Genomic DNA, 19,261 nt, shown 5'->3' on the forward strand with positions numbered 1-19,261 from the left:
CCCCAGGCAATGATAGTACATAAACCCCACACGTAAACCCAACCCATCAAAGCATTATCAACCCCAAACTATGCACCCCAACAAAGATCAGGACTAAGCCACACAGTAGCATAGCCCAAACCAGCCCATCAAACAAACACCACCACCAACTATTTATTTCTTCTTCTCATCCTCCGACTCACTCCAATCCAACAACTCCTTGATCTGCTCCTCCGACAACTGCTGCGTACGACTCTCAGCCTCCTTCTCCAAACTCTTCCAGTACTTCTTCTGCCTCTTGCGCGCATTCTTTCCCCACTCAGGCACACCACTCGCCGTCGCGAAATCCACCTCCTCCTCCTCCTCCGCGGCCCCGTCAGCGCCCTCCTCCCCCTCAATCTCATCATCCGTATTCTCCACCTCGCCCAATACCTTGCCCGCACCCGCACCCCCGCGCAGCGCATTCGCCGACACCTTCGCCTTCTTCTTCTTGCCTCCACCCGCCGCGCGCTCCGCCTCCGCCTTCTCCTTCTTCTCCCTCTCCTTGCGGATCTCCCGGTCCTGCATCTTCTTGAAGAACTTCTCGATGTACGGCCGCACCAGGATATAGCCGATGACGGAGCAGATCACCTTCGTCCAGCGGTTCACGCTGACGTCCGCGAAGGACGAGTACAGGTTGCTGAAGAACCGTGTGAAGGCTGTTTCGACCCAGCTGAAGAGCTGGCCGAAGAAGTCGTTGAGTGCGTCGGCGGCGATTTCGCCGGGGTCGCGGGTCGCCATTTTGGGTGGTTTGGTTTGGTTGGGGCGGAGGGCGCCGGATAGCTTTTCGGAGGTTGGTGGGATGGGTTGTGAGGGTTGTGAGGAGGTGAGGATGGTCCGCTAGGTAGTTGCGGAGGAATTGCACTCGCAATCGCACCACCTGTGTCGGGGAGGACTGGTGAGCTCGAGTTGAGGTGGACACGAGACTGGATGGATGGATGGATGGATGGTTGGTTGGTTGGTGGAATGGCTGAGGAAGCGGGCCGAAGAGAAGAATTCCTTCCGAAAGTGGAAATGGTTTGTTTGGGCTTAGCGTCGGTGGGCGCCGGGGACTGTGTTTCTCCGGGCGGAAAGCGGCCGGCCAATCAGAGCGTGGGCTGGGGTCGTCGGCTTGATGCTTAACGCGTCTCCGACACGAGCGGGCGCGGCCGCTTGATAGTGATTGTTATTGTTCGATAGCTCGGAGATTCATCATTTTTCGTCGCTGCATCTACCAAGACAATTCCTTAGCTTTCCATATATCCGTGGCGCTCTTGTCTAGTTACTTTACTATATCAGAAAATGGACCAGACTGAAGAAATTAGTCTCGAGGAGGTATGTACCTGGTTGCTCATCACACCAGGGTGCAGTACCCAAGACATCCATTCACATACTGATCTCCCCACAGCGCCTGAAGTCTGCTCTTTGGCTGGCAATCGGCAAGATCGTGGACGAGGAAACCATCAGGCTTGGATCCAACGCCACTCCCCAATTCATCGCGGCGTTGACGGAACTGGTCTGGGCTCAGATAGGTATGTCGGACTCGTACGCGTGCTTGACTCTTAACGATACGCACCTCCATCTCTACAATTCGCTACTCCCTGTACCTTCGATGGCGTGGATGACGGGACTTTTGCTTTGCCATCCATCCCGTTCCCCGGGCTGACTTCATCGAACAGAAACCGTCAGCCAAGACCTGGAGTCTTTTGCGAAGTAGGTCACGATTTTCCTAGTCTTAGTCCCCGGGTTCTGACTCAGGGGGCCTGTTGCCTGCCTTGATTTCTATGGCGAGTTTTGTTGAATGTGGATGGGGTGGCTTGAATTGTACTGATATGCTCGGTATTTCCTATCTAGGCATGCCGGTCGTTCAACGGTCACCGTTGCCGACGTGATGCTGCTGGCTCGCCGTAACGAGGGCTTAGAATCCATCCTAAAGGCGTTTATCGAACAGCAACGTGAGGGGGAGGATTGATTCGAGGGATGAGATTTGTTCAGTCAGATCTGGCGCAACATCACAGAAAGTACATGGTTTGGGGGCCAGATCACTGGCGCTACTATCCAAAATCGCCTTAACAACCTTCTAGAAGTCAGTCAGAAGCCGTTCCCTTCGATCGGGTAAGCGCTAACCCAATGGTAGTACAGATCATCGTTGATCCCTCCCGTGTTACAGCTGCGGAACTTGATATCAGCCAAGGTTTCGGACTCCGGGGGATGACGCCACTGCGTGGATCCCCGCAAATGGGAACGCTCCCCTGATGCTATCCCAAGCCATGCCGCTTGTGGAAACTTGGTTGCTTTGAAGCTCGCGCCATCGTGCAAATTTTACCTGGAATTCGGATTGGTCGTCGGGCCCCGAATCCGACAAATCTTCAGCTGGCTGCTCCTGGGGTCTGATATACGGTGATGTGAGAGGCTGACAACATGGGGGTTGTCCAACGCAGGCGATACAACACCTCGGTGGTGTAATGGTTGTCAGATGGACAGACACGATGTCCTTGATCTAATCGGGCTCGCTATGGCCACAGTCGCATACACCGATCAATCACACTGCCCTGACATCTTCGGCTCGTATCCTTGATTTTGTACTTTTCTATTGCATTCTCGTCTAATGGACCTCATCACCATATCTTTCAGGTCGGCATAGCACTCGCTTCAGTCGCAATAACTCTTTAAACAAGTAGCCAAGTCCCTTGGCCATCCCCCTCGTCAATTGTAAAATCCAACAGCAGCCACAGCTACCGAATGAATCACACCCAATTTATCTTTGAGAATCATCGGGGCCACAGACCTCGAAAGCCAAAATGCTTAATACTGCAACTGACACCGTCAACACCTTTCGAACCACTCTCAAAGCCACGCCTGTCATGAAAGCCGCGCGCTTTCGTCGGGGCGACATAAGAGTGGAGGAGATTGAAGAGCCCGTATGCGACAAAGGCCAGGTGAAGGTATACCTCATTGCACCAGTAGCCCCTGCCCAATTCTCATCCCCGAGAAAACTACCCGCTTCCCCCGTCCATCTCCCTCTCATCCGCCGCGCTCATCGAACCTCTCGCCGTCGCCTGGCACGCCGTGACCACCTCCCCCTTCGACCCCAACCGTACCAGCAACGCCAACACCGACACCCTCATAATCGGTGGCGGCCCCGTTGGCATCAGCCTGGTGCAGATCCTGACCCTCCACGGCGCCACCGCCATCGCAGTCGCCGAGCTCCTCCCCTCGCGCAAAACCCTCGCGCGGGACTACGGCGCAATACACATCCTGGATCCGCACGAAGTCGACATCCCTAGCACTTTGCGCAGTCTAACCAACGGGGTTGGCGCGGATATCGTCTTCGACACCACCGGCGTGGAAAGTACCCTGAACGGCGCGATCGGTGCGTGTCGTGTCCACGGCACAATTAGGAATGTTACCGTTTGAGAGAAAAATCCCGCACCGAGGGTTAATGAGCTTATGTATGAGGAGGTGAGGTATGTGGGGTCGGCGTTGTATGATAAAGAGTGCGTTTCGGGAGGTGGAGGTGATGGGCGCGGTGGAGTCTGATGAGTCGTTCTTTCTGTCTTGCTTTTCTCCACGCTTCTTTTCCTAATGAGGCTCGGTATGAGATAGTAGTTGGTTCTAACAGTATTTGGTGTGTCAGGTCAATCGAACCTCGAGAAGATGATCACGCAGAGAATCAGGCTGGATGAGGTTGTCGAGAAGGGGTTTCGGGCTTTGGTGGATGATCGGAGGGCGCATTGTAAGATTTTGGTGGATACGTTGGCTTCAATAGATTTTGTTCTGTGGTAAATATGTAATTTACTTTATTTCCCTGTTTCTTTTGGGGGTGGAGAATGAACTTTGTGTTCGTGTTGTGATGTATCAGACTTCCCTGCCACGGCCTTGGATGTACTATAAGTACTATATCCGGATACCTGGCAGTTGTTGGATTTATATACGGTTTGTTTCCGCACCATAATAACTAATTCATTCCTGACGCCTTGATTTCTGATTCCCACCAATCTTTCTTCGGGAAAGATAGAAAAGCTATCTACAGGCCCCACTTACATACAAAAATCTTACAAGGAAAATTTCCCCTGCTACCAAATCCATTTATTGAAAAAAGGCGTCCGAGATCTGAATCCCACTGTCCTCGCTAGGGAATTAGCACAAAGTACGTGTATTTGCTGATAGAGCACTAGACATTGAGCAAAATATATCAATCGGGTCCCATAGCTCAGTTGGTTAGAGCGTAACGCTAATAACGTTAAAGTCGAGGGTTCGACCCCCTCTGGGACCATTTCTTTTTCTTTTTTGTAACCTGCCGTGTTTTTTTGAATGCTGGGGGCAAAGAAAACGGTACATTGTTGCTTTTGCGAAGCGTTTTTGGGCAGCCAAGAAAGGGCTCGTCTTGTTAACGTTCATGGTGCCCACCCCGAACCGAAAATCATAAAAAATCCTTTCGCGGAATGGTACCGTAGTTCTTTCTATCTACTACCTATGAAGAGGATAGATACATGTCAAGGGTTGTCATAAAACACCTCAGTCTCTCCAGTATTGTCCTGCAAAAAGACGCACTGGGCTGTTCATTAGGACATAACCTCCACTCTCAACCATAAGAGTGTCCGATACTCGGGGGTATCACTTCATATGAAGTGAAGGTGCAATGCGGATGTATCCTTGCTCTGTCCTGGTTGGTGCTGTTTCTCTCTCTCCTTCCGATATCAACATAGACTCTGGTTCGTCTGGCACTTCACCCCAGATCACCGGCTTCAGACCGGCGTCATGACCACCTGGTGGCGGATGGCAAGCGGCACCAATGGCAGCGCTGCAGCTGCCCGCGATTGCGGCTGTATGAATCCCCTTTAATGTAGTAAGTGGAAGGGGCAACTTTTTAACCGACTTGGCCCTAGTCGAATTCCATTGGTAGAGCCGCCTTGTAGGGACATATTCTTGTTTCAAGAGTCGAGGACGCGTAGGCGGACTATTCCGTATGTTCTCGTCTTCTGTAATTAACTTAGCTGACCAGGACTCGATACGAAAAGAGCCTTCACCAGAACAGCCTCGTACCCAGAGTGAGAATTGCGCCATTTTGAACATCAGTATTGTGGGGTGATAGTCCCGGATTGTACTCATCGGAAGTACGTGGGGACGCCATACTTGGAGGCCACACAGAGCAGGAAGTATGCCCTTTGACGTGAAAACGTATAGAGGTCAGTAGACCCATAGAAAGTGATAAATCTAAAAAAAATCACATAGTCTCTGGCCACAAAATATATCTCAGCTGTCCTCCAGGAGATACTGACACTACCGCAATGGCTGAATAACCCCAAGGCTCGCATGTCCGCCCGCCAGCCCTCTCGGTATATAACCCCCTCGTCGTCTCGTCGCTAAAGATGCAATTGCGCAGCTCAGACGCCAAGGGCTCGTGTTTTGGGACACCAAGCATTGTATATATGCTGATCCCTGGATGCATGCGGGTCATGGATCGGCTCGTTTGTGACTGGACATATCCACCTCATCTCCCGTCCCTCGACTGTAGCCTTTTGTGGCTGAACATGCATGCCAGCTTGCAAAGAGGGCCCGCAGTTGCTCGTTGCTCGAAACTGGTCCTGCGGCTGGGATTGGGTTGTTTCGTCGCACAGGAGGGGACTCGGAAGGCTATCACAATGTTCTTTCAATGGCCAATGGCTTGTAAGCATAATTGAAAAAAAAAAGAAAAGAAAACCTCACAAGCCCCCATGCGCATCGGCAAAACAATCTTTTAGTGCTGCAATGGAGCCTCAGCAAGTGCTTCATGGAGGGGACTACTTACCAGATTGGGAGCTGCAAGGGAGAAATTTCTGCCATCTATGACAGGAAGTGTGACTGTGTTGTAAACATAGAAAAGAAGAGAGGAGCTGCTGTGATCACAAGAGTGAAGCGAGGTGTAAGAAGTGCGGTTGGGCCCATGCGAGGAGCAGAACGAGAAGTGATGGCCTTAGGCGCACTGGTGTGACCGTGAGTCATGTGCTTCTCCTGCTTTCGATGAATAGCCTCTTTGCAGTTTCATCTCCCATTATACCTCTTCTCTATGAGTTCCGGCCTATTTTTCTACGGGGGATGGCTGATCATTTCTGAAACATGGCGGAGATATCTTTCCAATGCCTAAACCTCCGATCCTTTTCTCATTGCCTCCTTGACTCTTACTGCAAAACAACGCCTTTTCTTGAAAGCATGCTCAAACCCACATTGAGTGTGGTGTTACTGGACTTTCTCTCATTCATTTTTTTGTATAGCATGATCAGTACCTAGTCGCTGTCTTGTGGGGAATATTCGCCATTGAAATTTTGGCCTATTTCAGAATGCCAATGATTACTCTCTCTCCATAATCATCCGATGATACTTGCTCTTCATCCGGATCCGAGACTCGGAATAATAAAAACACCCACGGAAGAGGAGCAAAAGCTAGTCCCCCAAAGCCCAACAGGCTAGACCCCCATGCGACTCCGAGCCCTCGTACAGGTATGTCCAAAGAGAGGAAATACTGCCCCAAAAATGGGGCGAAAGACTGTATTGGCCGCTAGAGCACTCACTCCATATGGCCCTTAGCAATCCGTGGTGTAGAAGTGATACTGAGGAACAGACTGAACCCGAAGGGAGATCAAGAAATAAAAACAAAAAAGAGATGGTCCCAGAGGGGGTCGAACCCTCGACTTTAACGTTATTAGCGTTACGCTCTAACCAACTGAGCTATGGGACCCAGTTGATATGAGGTGCCACTTTTTTGTGCGCTAGGAAAGCTCCACTTGCGGCCCGGCTACAACATGTTCTTGGTTCGGGAAGATACCCGGAAGCATATCAACCACATTGTTCAGATCTAGTTTATATTGTCATAATGGCAGCCGATTAATTGGATATTTAGCATGAAAAAAACCACTCTACCTGAGTGGCTTCTAATGGGCTTTTGAATGACGGTGCTCCTGACACCTCTGTTTCTAGGATTCTGTCCGGGAGGTGTTATAGGTAGCGCTGATTGGAAAGATTCATCTAGTCTACAACCGGCTTCCTCGTTGAAGGGCAAATCGATCCTATACATAGTGTCTTTAAACACTGACAGATCATGTTGTAATGTATCTACCACTATGCCGGGCCCAACTACTCAGCCGTCTCCCACAACTGAACCAACAGCTTCTGCGCCGCAGGCGCCGCCGTGAAAGCATCATACATCCTCATATCTGCCTCAGTGATACTGTCATCAACAGTCCCCTCAAAGCGACGAAAGAACGTTGCAACCAACTTTGTCAGCTCCATCTGCGCCAGGCTACAATTGTTAGCACTCTCGCAGAAAAAAAAAAAAAAAAAAAAAAAAAAAAAAAAAAAAAAAAAAAAAAAAAGAAAAGAAAAAGAAAACGAAAAAAGGCGGCATCAGATACAGATAAAAGGTGGAAACCTACTTAATACCGATACACTTCCTGGAGCCCATAGAAAAAGGCGCCCAGGCTTCTTTGCGGAGAGCCTCATTTTCCGTATCAAACCAGCGCTCGGGTCGGAATTCTTCAGGGGTGGGGAACGCTTGTTCGTTGAAGTGGATGGTGTAGTTTTGGGTTCCAACTGTGGTCTGCTGACGTGAGAACGGGGTTGTGGGAGAGAAAGTGGGCAGAAGAGACTCACTCCCTTCTGAACTGGAATACCCGCGACGAAGGTGTCCTTGATTGCCGTCCTTGGGAGTATGGCAATGGCGACGGGGTATCGGCGGAGGGACTCGGAGATAACAGCTTGGAGGTAGGGTAGGCCGGAACATGTCTAATTGTGTCTTAGCTGACTGGTATACATAATTGATCAGGTAATGGTGTCTCACTCGATAGTCCGGGACAACAGAAGAATCAGGGAACGCTTCGCGCAATTCAGATTTCAATTTTGCCACAACATTTGGCTTCCTTAGACAAGCCCAGAGGAGAAAGATAAATGAGTTGGCAGTGGTTCCACTTCCCGCGAACCTGCAGCAATTACCTATATTAGAAGGAGTTCAAACCTCGACCAGGACGGGAGTTCAGCATACATGCCAGCCATACACTCCTCCGCCAGCTCGGAATTTGTCAGAGGTCGTCCGAGGAAATTATCGTTTTCTCCATATAGGACGGTTCGAAGGAAAGGGGTTTTGGTGCCCCTCTCGCGAGACTTCTGGATCAGATTGACTGAATATTTCTTCCATGCTTGCACTTTTCTGAAGTACCCTCCTATGTATCCTGGGACATACACCCAATATTTATCCAAGTGGGGGACGAGTTCTTTCTTGGTGGAGTTAGAATATGAAGCACAAAAACAATACAAGTACTCACGTATATGTAAGTCGGCTTCCAAGCCTCAAGATATGCCATTACTTCATGGCTACGACCAGAAGTGACTTGTCCGGGATCCTCGTCAAACAGGAGCTGGTCTGAAGTATATTAGAGACCAATGACTGCATAGAATAAAGTACGTGCACCTACACACAACGTCAAAGCCGAGCCAATGTACCCACGGATAGACATCAACCGGACCATTGACGGACATAGTCTTCCATTGTTCCAACAGGGTATCGATTTTCGCAGAAATAATCGGCTCAAAGTCCAGCATTGCCGCCTGTGAGAATCCGCGAGCGAACAGCTTTCGTCGTTGTCGATGTGCCTCCACATCCCTACACGCTGCTGTCAGAATTGGTCACCGAATGCGATAGAGAATCGAAGTCCTACCGAGTAGAGAATAAATGATTCTCGTGAAATATGAGTTTTGATCGCTGGACCCGGATGCCATTAGTGTATACATAATAAGCGATGCCAATGAAGTCCTCATAGTTCATACGTAGAAAGACCCATCCTTGACAAACGCATCCGAGCAGTAAATATCTCGCACAGCAGCCGGTTCCGCAAATGACAATTCATTCGGCCCGATCCGCAAAACCGGCCCATAGCGAAGATGGGCCTGGTGAATCCGCTCGGATTTGCGACCATTGCGGTTTCCAATCCGACTCCATAGATGAGAGACTTTTGCGAGGGGTGGACCGGGAATTGTGCGGAGGGGGTGGAGGAAGATGTTGTAGAAGGCGGTTGCGAGGATGTAACAGGTGAGGAAAAGAACTAGTGCGGGGGACAACATACTGTTCCTCGGGTGGACAGACTTTGGGAATATTTGAGAGTGGCTTGGTTTGTTGTTTCGCGGATTTATAGATGGTCGGAGTTGAGACTGGCAGGTTGATTTATAGGTGGGCGCTCGCCTATGCAAAACAAGGTGGCGCGCCAACCTGCGGATCCCCATCTTTCCCCGCCTTCCCCACAACTTGCTGTGTTACTGCTGATAGTTGATTTGCTGGGACTGAATAGATTCTCCAATGTCAGAAGTTGGGGAAATTGGGGAAATTGGGGAAATCGGGGAAATCGGACAAATTTGAAGATGATGATATAGATGGGTGGCACTGGCAGAAAATCCTCATCCAAAGCATTAGTATTCCAACAAAGAATGAGTGGAGTGGATATTCTGTCAAACCCCTCTTCCATACCTATACAGAACCAAGCGAACCCCATCAAGCCCCCACCCCCTTTCCCCTCCTCCCCATCATAATCGGTCCCTCGCTAATATCCTTCATACCAAGCACAGTCATCCCCATCCTCTTCTCATAAGCCTGTTTACTTCTTTCCGTGCCCGTCCTCAACATAGTCCACCGCAGATGTGGCAAATCAACCAACACCTCATCCACACAATCAATAACCCACCCCCCCAGTCCGAGGCCCCAATACTTCGGCAAGACGTAAAGATCCGATAAATATGCGAATGTCGTTCTGTCAGTGATGAGGCGAGCGAATCCGATTTGTTGGCGGGGCTTGGATTCGTTGACCTCGTACAGGCCGAAACAAAAGGAGTTGTTGATTATGGTTTGGAGAATTTCCTCTGGATAGGGCTTGGTCCAGTACATGAAGTCTTGATCGAAGGCATCGTTTATGGATGCGAGAGAGAGGAGCTGGGAGTCTGTGGAGATGAGGAAGGGGCCCCGCGTCCAGGTTTGGGGGGTTGTAGGGAGGGACATGTTTTGGCGGTGGTTGTGTATTTGGAGAAATTGGCGGGAGTTAGTGACCTTGAGAGGACATAAATAATCGCATAGAGCATGTATGACTAGGATAATGTTGTGGGTTGTCGTTGATGACATCAAAGAAGGGCGGGGCTTTTGGCCCTTCTAATTATAGGGAATGGTGGTGACTCAGGCCGGCCGGAACTAGGCCCAGACGGTTATCTTCGGCGCCGAAAACCAATTGGAGTTCATTCGGCTAAAAAGGTGTCCAGACACCTAAGTAGGCGTGATACTGAATGAGACTGGATTCGAAAGTAGTCATTGAATTAAGATCCAAATTTAGAATAAATGTCAGGCATTGAGGGTTGGAACAGCCAAAGTAAAAATGATTTAAAAGTCTGCAACTTATACACTTTCTAGACTCCTATATGCCATGTTCTAAGATCTATGTTTCTATTCCTGAAAGCCGTCGTAAAGCATTGTGGGTATATGTCAGCGCATCGAGATGGAAATACTACAGAAGCAATTGTGTTTCACGCAGCCATTCTCTGAAATTCGACACAGCTTTGAAACGGTGGGAGAGTCCATTCTATACACTACATCAGCAGAGTCTTCGAATAAACTGCGGGATGAATGGAGGAATTACCTTCTTCGGGTGACTCATCTCGGCCAACGTTTCGCCTTCGACTTCGAATATCGGTTCCCAGCCTTCACAATTAGCGATTGATAACCAGCATGCTCTTTTTACAGACTTACCAAAGGATGAGTTACCCCTGGCTGGAACAATCTGACCCTACTTCAGTTAGAACAGCCCCATCATTGCTTGCCATGGATATTTCAGCTCACCACCAGTCTCCCCTGAAAAAGAACTGGCTCCTTTCCCGGCCCTGCCGAATACCCCAAGGTACATACCGCTTCCGCGGTCTTATCCTCAAATGAATCAAGGATCTTACACAGACCCTCATTTCCTACCGATTCCACAAAAGCCTTTCTGTGAAGCAAGATAGGATGAGAATCTGCCTCATCATACACAAGACACAGGATGGAGGAGAACATACACATATGGTCCCGGGAGCCTATTCAGGGCGTGCATCTCGAGTGCAGAGTCCTCAACGAGAACGGGGCCCCCGGTCTATAGCAAAAAGCTATTTAGAATGTTTTTTCCTTAATAAAGCACTCAAGATTTCGTACCTTTTCAGCAGCTAGGCGGCATTTGTCCCGAGTAATCTCTTCCAGAGTACCTTGGATCTCATCCAAATCAAGAGGCACGGGTTGAAGATTGACGGTATCCCCTAGGATGGCGTTTACCTCGGATACCTTGTGTTGATTTCCGGTGACGAAAATGACATCGAGCATGTTGGATGTGTATTAGACTTGGCCTACTACGTTGAACATGGGCAAGAGGTTGGTTCTACATTTTGGATTTTGTTGATACCGGGGCCGCCGCGTCGATGTTACTCCAAAACAGGAAAGGTGCGAGACGCCGGGGCTTTTCATTGGCTGGCGGTAACGCGGGGTGTTTGCCAAGGAAAGAGCGCACACATACCGCCTAGTTGACCGCCTCCACGGACCGACATATCCCAGCCTCTCCTCCGAGACGCGGTCTTCATTTACTCAATGTTGTGCAACCACAAGTGTATGGACCCCGATTACTGGATTCCATCCGACATGAACCAATAGCCATTTAAATTATATCTATGAATACCTAAGATTACGTATTGATTTTTTCTAGCGTCATTGACGCCCCTTCAGCTGATGTTTTCCAAACACATACGAGGGAGTTGATCCATCAGCAGGCAATTGTCACCGTCATTGGAGATTGCCTCTGAGTAAATAATGTGGAAACAAACGTTTATTCGTCCCCTGAGTCAACGCTTTGGAAGCAGCATGTTGGTCGATCCTTTTCGAGATGTAACTTTGAGGCTGAAACGGGCCTTCAGTCTGGCAATGCCACCGAAAGAGCATACTATGAAAGAAACCAGTTCGTGAAATTCATTTGGTAGAGTGGTATATGTGACTGACATGTATATTTCATAGATCTCTTCAGAGTGGTTGATGAATAATTGATTTACAGATATACATCAGGTCGGTGGCTAATCAATGAACAAGACCAGATGGAGCAACATTATGTCAAGTTCAACATTGATAACCTTTGTCGCCAGGCTGCCTCGCTGTTTGGCAACTCAAAGAAATGCGCTCATATTATGAAGATGGAGGGGAATTTTAACAAAGCCTTTCTTATTACGATGGATGATGGCAAGGAGGTTGTTGCAAAGATCCCTTGTCCAAATGCGGGTGCTACGTCGCTGACAACGGAATCTGAGGTGGCTACGCTGAAATTTTGTATGTATTCATGCCAACGCCAATCTCACTCCCTTGGAGACCATACTGAGCCCCTTTAGTGCGGTCATACACTTCGATTCAAGTTCCAGAAGTATTCGCTTGGAACTCTGATCCGACAAACCCTGTGGGCGCAGAATACATCCTCATGGAGAGGATCCGGGGGATTGCACTCTCCGAAAGATGGGACGCAATGAACACCCTGGACCGCTACAAAATAATCGACCAAATCATTAAGATGGAGAAAGAGCTTGAGGGATTGAAGTTTCCGGCATATGGAAGCCTTTACATGCGGGCATCCACAGTCCATCGAACCAATCGTTATTTACTTCCCTCAGATTTGGACCCCGAAGGGCTATTCTACATCGGACCGCTCTGTAGTCGAGCTAAGTGGAATGGAGGTCTTTCTACAACCAAACGCAATAACGGCCCATGTGAGTTACGTGGCTACCTTATCAACCCGATATTCCGATCACTGATGATCCGTAGGGACATCCTTTCCGGAATTTGCGCTATCGGTTCCAGAAAGGGAATCAGAGCTCGTCGCGTGTTCGAAGAACGAGGTGCAAAATCGTCTCAATCGATTCGATGAGAGGCAGTCTGTCGAGGAGTATAGTGAGCTTTTAGAAAAAGCTGAAGATGTCCTTCCGATTATTTCGCGTGATCCGCGTGTGGTGGAAGGGGCAGATCCAGTTATTTGGCATACTGACCTACACCTGGGGAATATATTTGTTTCCCCAGATAGCCCAACTACCGTTGAAGGGATCATTGATTGGCAGTCTTCTCAAGTTGCGCCGCTTTTCCTACAAGCTCGATTTCCCGAATTTTTAAGGCCGCCAAAGAGCTACGTCTCAGGAACTGAGGTCCCTGGCCTGTCAGCAGTCTCTGATGAGCCGAATGCCGAACAGAAGGAACAAGCCGCAAAGGAAAAGAAATTGGTATCCCAGTCTAAATACTATGAGATGTCCTGTCTTGCATATAACAAACGCGTCTATAATGCAATGGGTCTTGACCAAAGACTATGGGAGCCCTTCACACTTTGCCATCCTTTCTCGAATGGCAGCATTGTCCCGCTACGCAATTCTCTGATCCGAATATCCGAGGATTGGGCTCTTCTCGGTCTCCCGGGTAGCTGTCCTTTCGAATTCAATGAAGAAGAAATAAAGATGCATAGTGAGCAGTTGGTCCTGCACCAAGATATGCTGTATCTCTGGGATATTGTGACGACTCAGCTCTGTACCGACAACACTGGTTGGGTACCAGTTAATCGATGGGAAGAGACAAGAAAGATGAACAAGCATCTATTTGATATGTACATGAACACGATGAACAAGGAGCTTTCATCTGATGAGGCTTTGAAGAAGTGGCCCTTCCCCCCTGAAAGCACTTGACTCTTGTAGCCATGAGTTAGAGCTCCTTTTTCGCTTGCTCAATCAACTCTGACAGCACTCGCCTGCCCTCCTCAGATTGCTCTTCTTCGGGGGTATTTCTGTTCATCTGAGCTGTTGCGAGGTTCCCATGCGGGTCTTTTTCGCAGCCAGTCTTTGAGTCCTTCGCTCTTTGCTTGGCTATCCACTTGGAGGTATACGTTGTGATAGCCTGGCTTGTCCTTTATCTCTTCTCCCATGTCAATTCGACATTGGTACGCTGCATCGTTTTTGCCATTCCGGAAAGGCAAAATCCTGCCACCATGTGTGAATTCCTTGAATAGCTTGATGATCTGCTTGTAATCACTGATAACCCTTTCACCGAATTTCTTGAGAGCGCTGGTCACCGGGGAAACAATTTCACTGTCTCTTATTAGAGCCATGTAAGCAACATGTGACGGAAATAAAGCGCGACTTGCGTTCTGGAGTTTGAAATTTGTTTACAACCACCCTTCTGGGCTTGGAAAAGAGAAACTAAATGACTTCGAGGAGGTATAGCAGCGACCCCGGTTTCTCTCTAAGTATTGCACTTATGTGAATTTACAGCGGCGTCTGCTGCTCCTCCCTAGCGCACGGATTTCCATCGGCGGAGTACCCCTCATTGTCGCCTAGGTCGACACAGCCGTTGATATTAGTGTACAGGGGTAGCGCCATACCCGCTATTTTTATTGGCACATCACAGGCAGTTAGTTCGAGTCACGCCAAAGTGGACAGACGAGATAGTAAAGTCAAACACTGTTGAATGAAGATGGATGTTCTAACATATCATTGCCATCCAGATCTTCGCAGGATTTACCTTCTTCTTGAATGGACAGTTTGGCTTTGCTGACTTTGATACGCCGTATGAGAGGCCTACCAGCGCCTTGCATTGCCTGCTGACAGCTATAGGTTAAAACAACCTGCTGGTGACACAGTCTTCCTCAATATCATTTGCGATTTTACGTGATATTCGAGCTTTCTTCTACAATCTTCAAGGGCCAGGTCAAGGTGTAGGGGGTGACTGTCAATCGCATTTCACCCTGTCTCTAAACTTTTAGATCCTTGATGTCCTTGACCAAAAAGCATCCTGTGTGACACCTCCCGTATTATGATTTGTGAAACAAAATCACTCACATATAATGGTGTCCTTACCCCTAGATAGTAGCTAACATCCGCATTGGCATCGTTCATCTCAATCACCGATGACAACCCGAGCAATCTATCAAAGCGAGTAAGGAACATCATGGGATAACAAGTGATATTGCAGGGATTAGATGGTGTTTATATATCTATAGAACCGGGAAGGACCGACGCAGAAAATAAAACAAGGGAAAGCTCCGCGCCAGACCGTCTTTGGCAAGGCGTTTGGTGAGGCGGTTGCGGTGAGATGGCTGCAGGTGGTGAGATAGGTCATATCAATATCCGATGCAATCCCAGCGATCCCAGTCACTCAAACACGTTGATTCATCTATACGTTTATTATTGAGATAAGCGGTAGACAATATCGATATATCGGCCATGTTCCTCAAAAAAAAGATTTATTGCTGTAAAGTGCTCGCTATATGGTGGACAGAACACATGCCACATTTTACTGTGTCAAACACGATTGTCGAGATTTGTCCGTCCGTAGCAAGCATCTCGGTTTGGGTGCTTTTCCCAGGCTCGAGCGTTTCAGATATTTTTCATTATCATACCAGCCTCTCAGCTGCACCATTGGTCGGCTGAAGAGATGGAATAAGTATATAGTGAGCCATACATACAAGAAAGTGTGGCAGTGTTTATTGTGCCCTCTTGTCGGGGCTACAGCATATGAAAGGATGTGCTGACTTGTCTTATCTAGGCTCGTGTAGTTGATATCAAGGTAGTGTGTTGTTGGAGCGTCAGATGTAAGACCGGCTAACACTATGAAGACTCAGATATTTGATATATTGAGGGTTTGGTGAAGGAGGTAGTTACCAAGTCCAGATTGTTGAGTTTCTGGAGCTCTGTAAGATATCGCGTGTCTAATCACAGCGCTTGTTTGTCCTCTGCGGCAAGTTGTACTTACAGATAAACTGGCAGTAGTTTCAGCAGGTAAAAACGATGAATTTTGAATGGCCCATATCTCTAAATGTCGCGCAATGATAGCTTGCCGCCACCACTACTTAAATTGGATTATCCTTGTGCATAATAGCGAGTATGCACCTATGGCAGGGATAGTTCCTTGAATCGCATTTCAGTGGCTAAGAGCATACTATGTGCAACCATGCATTTGGTCTGGATAGGTAGAATTATTGAAATCTGTCTCACCACTCACATATTCCCCGAGGAGGGGAGATAATGCAACCTCCCGATGGCCCAGAATACCACACACCAAAAGAGCATGCAACGTTGCCGCTTTATTCAAATGGTATAACATTGTTCACATTTTACCCTTCTCAAGCGATCAGTTTGCAGCTCCGTAATCGCTGAACGTCTATCCCGGCAGTTGGCATCACATACCTAATGAGGATTTGGATGGGATAGGGCCGTTGGGGCCTGGACTGGGACGTGGAAGTCGATCGGTGAGTGAAGAGCCAGCATGTCTTACTGTGTAGCCACTGTCAGGTGATTGCGGCTGACTGCAGTCTTCCCTTGTCCCCTTACTTCCTCCTCTACTCTTGCTTCCAAGCGAACCCCCCCCCCTCTGCAACTTGGAGAAGCTCTCACAACCTCGTTAGCTAGGTAAAGGGTTGCCATTCGCGTTTTCTTCCTCAGTTCTGCATTTTACTTCAACGCCCACATTATACGGCAGCCGTCGAATAGAGGGCCACGATCGGAAGATATTAGGTGTGGCGCATACGCGAGAGGAAAAAGAAACAGTCGCCGAATTGAAACCCTCCGAACTGTGGCTGTTTAGCCACCTGTGAAACCGGCATGCAGTGGATCCCTGTCACATTGACCCATCTCAACAAACATCATGGCCCCGCTCTCAGAGGGGCGGCGTTGAAGGCCGGAGAATCTTTCGTGGCGACGCGATCATTTCCCTGGCTTCTACAGAAATCCTTTACGGGTCATGCTGTCGTCGTCTAGTATGAAGCACTGTCCGGATGGCGACCGAGAATATCGTGTTACTCACCCTGGCGTTGCTGGTCGATTTGTCGATCCAACAGCAGAAGGACCCCCTGCAAGACTTCTGCAGACGATTTGGACAACAGACTGCTGTAATTGATAGAAAGTGCGGCCTCCTTCCTGACCTTCAACTTCACTTTACTGACCGTCCCAGCCTCTACATCGACGGTGGCCTTGTGAATTATAACCCTCTGACTCAAAATCCTCGGAACTACTCAAGTATACCCTTCAATCCTGTTACATGTCCATAAACATCGCTAACTGATCTTACCTTGCGTAGACCCCAACCTACTGTACGCAGACCTGGACGTTAATAACAATGGCATGCCCCAGGAATACGATAATCTCACCAAACCAGCGGACGCGCCGGACGTGAGCGGAGGAGTCCTGTGGGCTGATACGGTGAACAAGATGCTCTACCTCTACGGCGGCGAGTTTACTCAGGGCTCCCCACAGTCCTTTTCCGGGTGGGCTTACGATGCCATATACAACCGGTGGAATATCATAAAAGCCGATCCGTCGCAGGGACAGATCCAGCGGGCGAGTTACGGGGGTGGTATCGCGGTGCAGGATGGCGCAACCGGTTACTACTACGGTGGGTGGTTGTCAAATGCGTCTGTTCCAGGCTGGGGCTCCAACCGCCCCATGGCGTTGTCTTCCTTCCTCGAATATGACATGCTGCAAAACACGTGGTCCAATTCGTCAGGCCCAGACTCGACGGGCCGCGCCGAAGGGGTGATGGTTTACATTCCGGCAAGCGACCGAGGCATGTTGGTGTACTTTGGTGGCGTACAGACACCATATACTAACAACACAATCATTGGCCAAGATATGGATGTGTGTATCTGATATCCAGTCCTCTAAGTGACGTGCCTAAATCTGACCTCCATCAGGACATTCTGCTGTATGACATCGGGAATGACAAGTGGTATTTCCAAAAGGCGACCGGCCAGATCCCGGAGAACAGAAGAAGATTTTGTGCTGGCGTTACCTGGGCTCAGGACCTGTCTTCCTATAACATATATCTATATGGTGGTCTTGCGGCGACTGCTGGCAATGCCTTCGATGATGTCTATATTTTGTCCCTCCCATCGTTTACGTGGATTAAGTGGTAAGATTTCAGACTTCATTGTAGCATTTGCAAACAGCTTATTGATGCAACCAGGTATCCTACTACTCCCGGGGCTGACTACCCTCATCATTCAATGACTTGTAACGTAATCGACGGGGCGCAAATGATGTACGTAAAAAATTTTCTTGGAAGCTGTTCTTAATTCACCTCCTGACCCCAAAGCAGCATCATGGGTGGCACATTCCCGAATTCCACAGCCTGCGATATCCCAACGAACTACGGAATGCACAATCTGGACCTAGGGCAGCAGAACTCTCAGAAGGCCAAGTGGTTCATATTCAGGCCGAATATCACGACCTATCAAGTGCCATCCGCCATAATATCAGCCATCGGAGGATCGTATGTATATGACCCTGTTTTGATAGCACAATGACTGACTTTTCACCTAGCGCCACTGGGGGTGCCAGTGTGAGAGCACCGTCGCATGGATTTGATAATCCTGATCTGCAGACCTACTTCCAGCGCACATATCTCCCTCCCGCCCGCTCTCCCACCCGGGCTATCCCAACATCCACCTCTGCGTCCTCATCATCCGCTTCATCGAAATCCAATTCTACATCTGTAGGTGCAATTGTGGGTGCTGTTATAGGTGGTGTGGTGGGTGCATTGTTAATCGCGGGTATTATCTATTATTGCGTCTCATCTCGCAAGAGAAAGAAGAGGAATACAGCCGCGAAAGAACAGCAGGAAATGGCAATGAAGCCGGACTCAGTAGATGTTGGTAAGCCTGTCACTCCATCTGGGCCTGCAGCAAGCGAACTAGATAGCCATGGGCCCATAGAGCTGCCCTGTTGAGAATTCAATATCTCCAGATTGGAAAGCTTTATAGAATAGTGCTTAGAGACGGCAGTAATGTGCTTGAGAAAGCTGTATGTGATTGAGTATTTCTGCTGTCATAGCTAGATGGTTGCCCCCAGCTTCTAGAATGATGTTTAGAAAACCCGAACAATCAAGATAGCAGTGACATTTATGAACAGGGGTAACCTCATAGCGCCCTTACCATAGAGGAGCTTAAAGGGCGCTGAAAAGATATGATTAGTATTAATTCTCGTATATTCATAGGGCTAAGGATCAGGAATCCCTGTATCTGACCGTGTAAGATTTACTATGCGTGCAACCCTAACGCTCCAAGATTCGAACCCGGGGGGGAGGGGGGGGGGGGGGGAGGGCTGAACAATTCGTATACCGTATATTTCTAAACATTGGCAGCTGAAGACTTGCTTCTGGGCTCGCTTGTCTGAAATAATTTGATATCAAACAACTATATCGACAAGATGATGGGATTCTAGGGGTCCG

The 19,261-nt window shown here is 48.8% G+C and overlaps 9 protein-coding genes and 2 non-coding genes across 11 annotated transcripts; 5 read left to right on the forward strand and 6 right to left on the reverse strand.

Moving 5' to 3' along the window:
- Positions 1-153: 153 nt before the first annotated feature.
- BO70DRAFT_349850 (uncharacterized protein) lies at positions 154-759 on the reverse strand (the record flags this gene model as incomplete). The annotated part of the gene is made up of 1 exon (XM_025541665.1): positions 154-759. The coding sequence occupies one exon, from the start codon at positions 757-759 to the stop codon at positions 154-156; it is 606 nt and encodes a 201-aa protein (XP_025402670.1).
- Positions 760-1,224: 465 nt separating this feature from the next.
- BO70DRAFT_129786 (CENP-S family protein) lies at positions 1,225-2,110 on the forward strand. Its single transcript, XM_025538014.1, has 4 exons — positions 1,225-1,332; positions 1,406-1,529; positions 1,677-1,710; positions 1,852-2,110. Exons 1-4 carry the CDS (start codon positions 1,300-1,302, stop codon positions 1,967-1,969), a joined length of 309 nt encoding a protein of 102 aa, XP_025402671.1. The 5' UTR covers positions 1,225-1,299; the 3' UTR covers positions 1,970-2,110.
- Positions 2,111-2,798: 688 nt separating this feature from the next.
- On the forward strand, positions 2,799-3,783 carry BO70DRAFT_349851 (uncharacterized protein; the record flags this gene model as incomplete). The annotated part of the gene is made up of 4 exons (XM_025541666.1): positions 2,799-2,880; positions 2,990-3,370; positions 3,635-3,733; positions 3,767-3,783. The coding sequence occupies 4 exons, from the start codon at positions 2,799-2,801 to the stop codon at positions 3,781-3,783; spliced, it is 579 nt and encodes a 192-aa protein (XP_025402672.1).
- Positions 3,784-4,199: 416 nt separating this feature from the next.
- BO70DRAFT_t43 lies at positions 4,200-4,273 on the forward strand. The gene has a single exon. It is a non-coding gene; the product is annotated as a tRNA-Ile (tRNA).
- A 2,368-nt stretch (positions 4,274-6,641) lies between these two features.
- BO70DRAFT_t59 lies at positions 6,642-6,715 on the reverse strand. Its single transcript has one exon. It is a non-coding gene; the product is annotated as a tRNA-Ile (tRNA).
- Positions 6,716-7,110: 395 nt separating this feature from the next.
- Positions 7,111-9,090, reverse strand: BO70DRAFT_368505 (cytochrome P450; the record flags this gene model as incomplete). Its single annotated transcript, XM_025544628.1, has 8 exons — positions 7,111-7,276; positions 7,410-7,573; positions 7,627-7,758; positions 7,814-7,952; positions 8,015-8,247; positions 8,295-8,392; positions 8,445-8,632; positions 8,822-9,090. The coding sequence occupies 8 exons, from the start codon at positions 9,088-9,090 to the stop codon at positions 7,111-7,113; spliced, it is 1,389 nt and encodes a 462-aa protein (XP_025402673.1).
- Positions 9,091-9,280: 190 nt separating this feature from the next.
- BO70DRAFT_129880 (uncharacterized protein) lies at positions 9,281-10,125 on the reverse strand. Its single transcript, XM_025538015.1, has one exon. It carries the CDS (start codon positions 10,013-10,015, stop codon positions 9,515-9,517), a length of 501 nt encoding a protein of 166 aa, XP_025402674.1. The 5' UTR covers positions 10,016-10,125; the 3' UTR covers positions 9,281-9,514.
- A 286-nt stretch (positions 10,126-10,411) lies between these two features.
- On the reverse strand, positions 10,412-11,387 carry BO70DRAFT_384877 (non-canonical purine NTP pyrophosphatase). Its single transcript, XM_025545688.1, has 6 exons — positions 11,189-11,387; positions 11,056-11,129; positions 10,844-10,988; positions 10,754-10,790; positions 10,644-10,705; positions 10,412-10,586 (listed from the first exon to the last, which is right to left on the reverse strand). Exons 1-6 carry the CDS (start codon positions 11,351-11,353, stop codon positions 10,512-10,514), a joined length of 558 nt encoding a protein of 185 aa, XP_025402675.1. The 5' UTR covers positions 11,354-11,387; the 3' UTR covers positions 10,412-10,511.
- Positions 11,388-11,643: 256 nt separating this feature from the next.
- On the forward strand, positions 11,644-14,083 carry BO70DRAFT_329969 (phosphotransferase family protein). The gene is made up of 4 exons (XM_025540804.1): positions 11,644-11,978; positions 12,035-12,340; positions 12,400-12,771; positions 12,827-14,083. The coding sequence occupies exons 2-4, from the start codon at positions 12,112-12,114 to the stop codon at positions 13,726-13,728; spliced, it is 1,503 nt and encodes a 500-aa protein (XP_025402676.1). The 5' UTR covers positions 11,644-11,978; positions 12,035-12,111; the 3' UTR covers positions 13,729-14,083.
- BO70DRAFT_393048 (uncharacterized protein) lies at positions 13,800-14,418 on the reverse strand (the record flags this gene model as incomplete). The annotated part of the gene is made up of 2 exons (XM_025546324.1): positions 13,800-14,127; positions 14,309-14,418. 2 exons carry the CDS (start codon positions 14,416-14,418, stop codon positions 13,800-13,802), a joined length of 438 nt encoding a protein of 145 aa, XP_025402677.1.
- Positions 14,419-16,779: 2,361 nt separating this feature from the next.
- BO70DRAFT_426286 (uncharacterized protein) lies at positions 16,780-18,746 on the forward strand (the record flags this gene model as incomplete). The annotated part of the gene is made up of 8 exons (XM_025547764.1): positions 16,780-16,939; positions 16,988-17,052; positions 17,114-17,670; positions 17,727-17,944; positions 17,999-18,073; positions 18,131-18,304; positions 18,355-18,686; positions 18,733-18,746. Exons 1-8 carry the CDS (start codon positions 16,812-16,814, stop codon positions 18,744-18,746), a joined length of 1,563 nt encoding a protein of 520 aa, XP_025402678.1. The 5' UTR covers positions 16,780-16,811.
- Positions 18,747-19,261: the final 515 nt, after the last annotated feature.

The sequence above is a fragment of the Aspergillus heteromorphus genome (assembly GCF_003184545.1).
Source record: "Aspergillus heteromorphus CBS 117.55 chromosome Unknown BO70scaffold_3, whole genome shotgun sequence".
Classification (NCBI taxonomy): Eukaryota; Fungi; Ascomycota; class Eurotiomycetes; order Eurotiales; family Aspergillaceae; genus Aspergillus; species Aspergillus heteromorphus.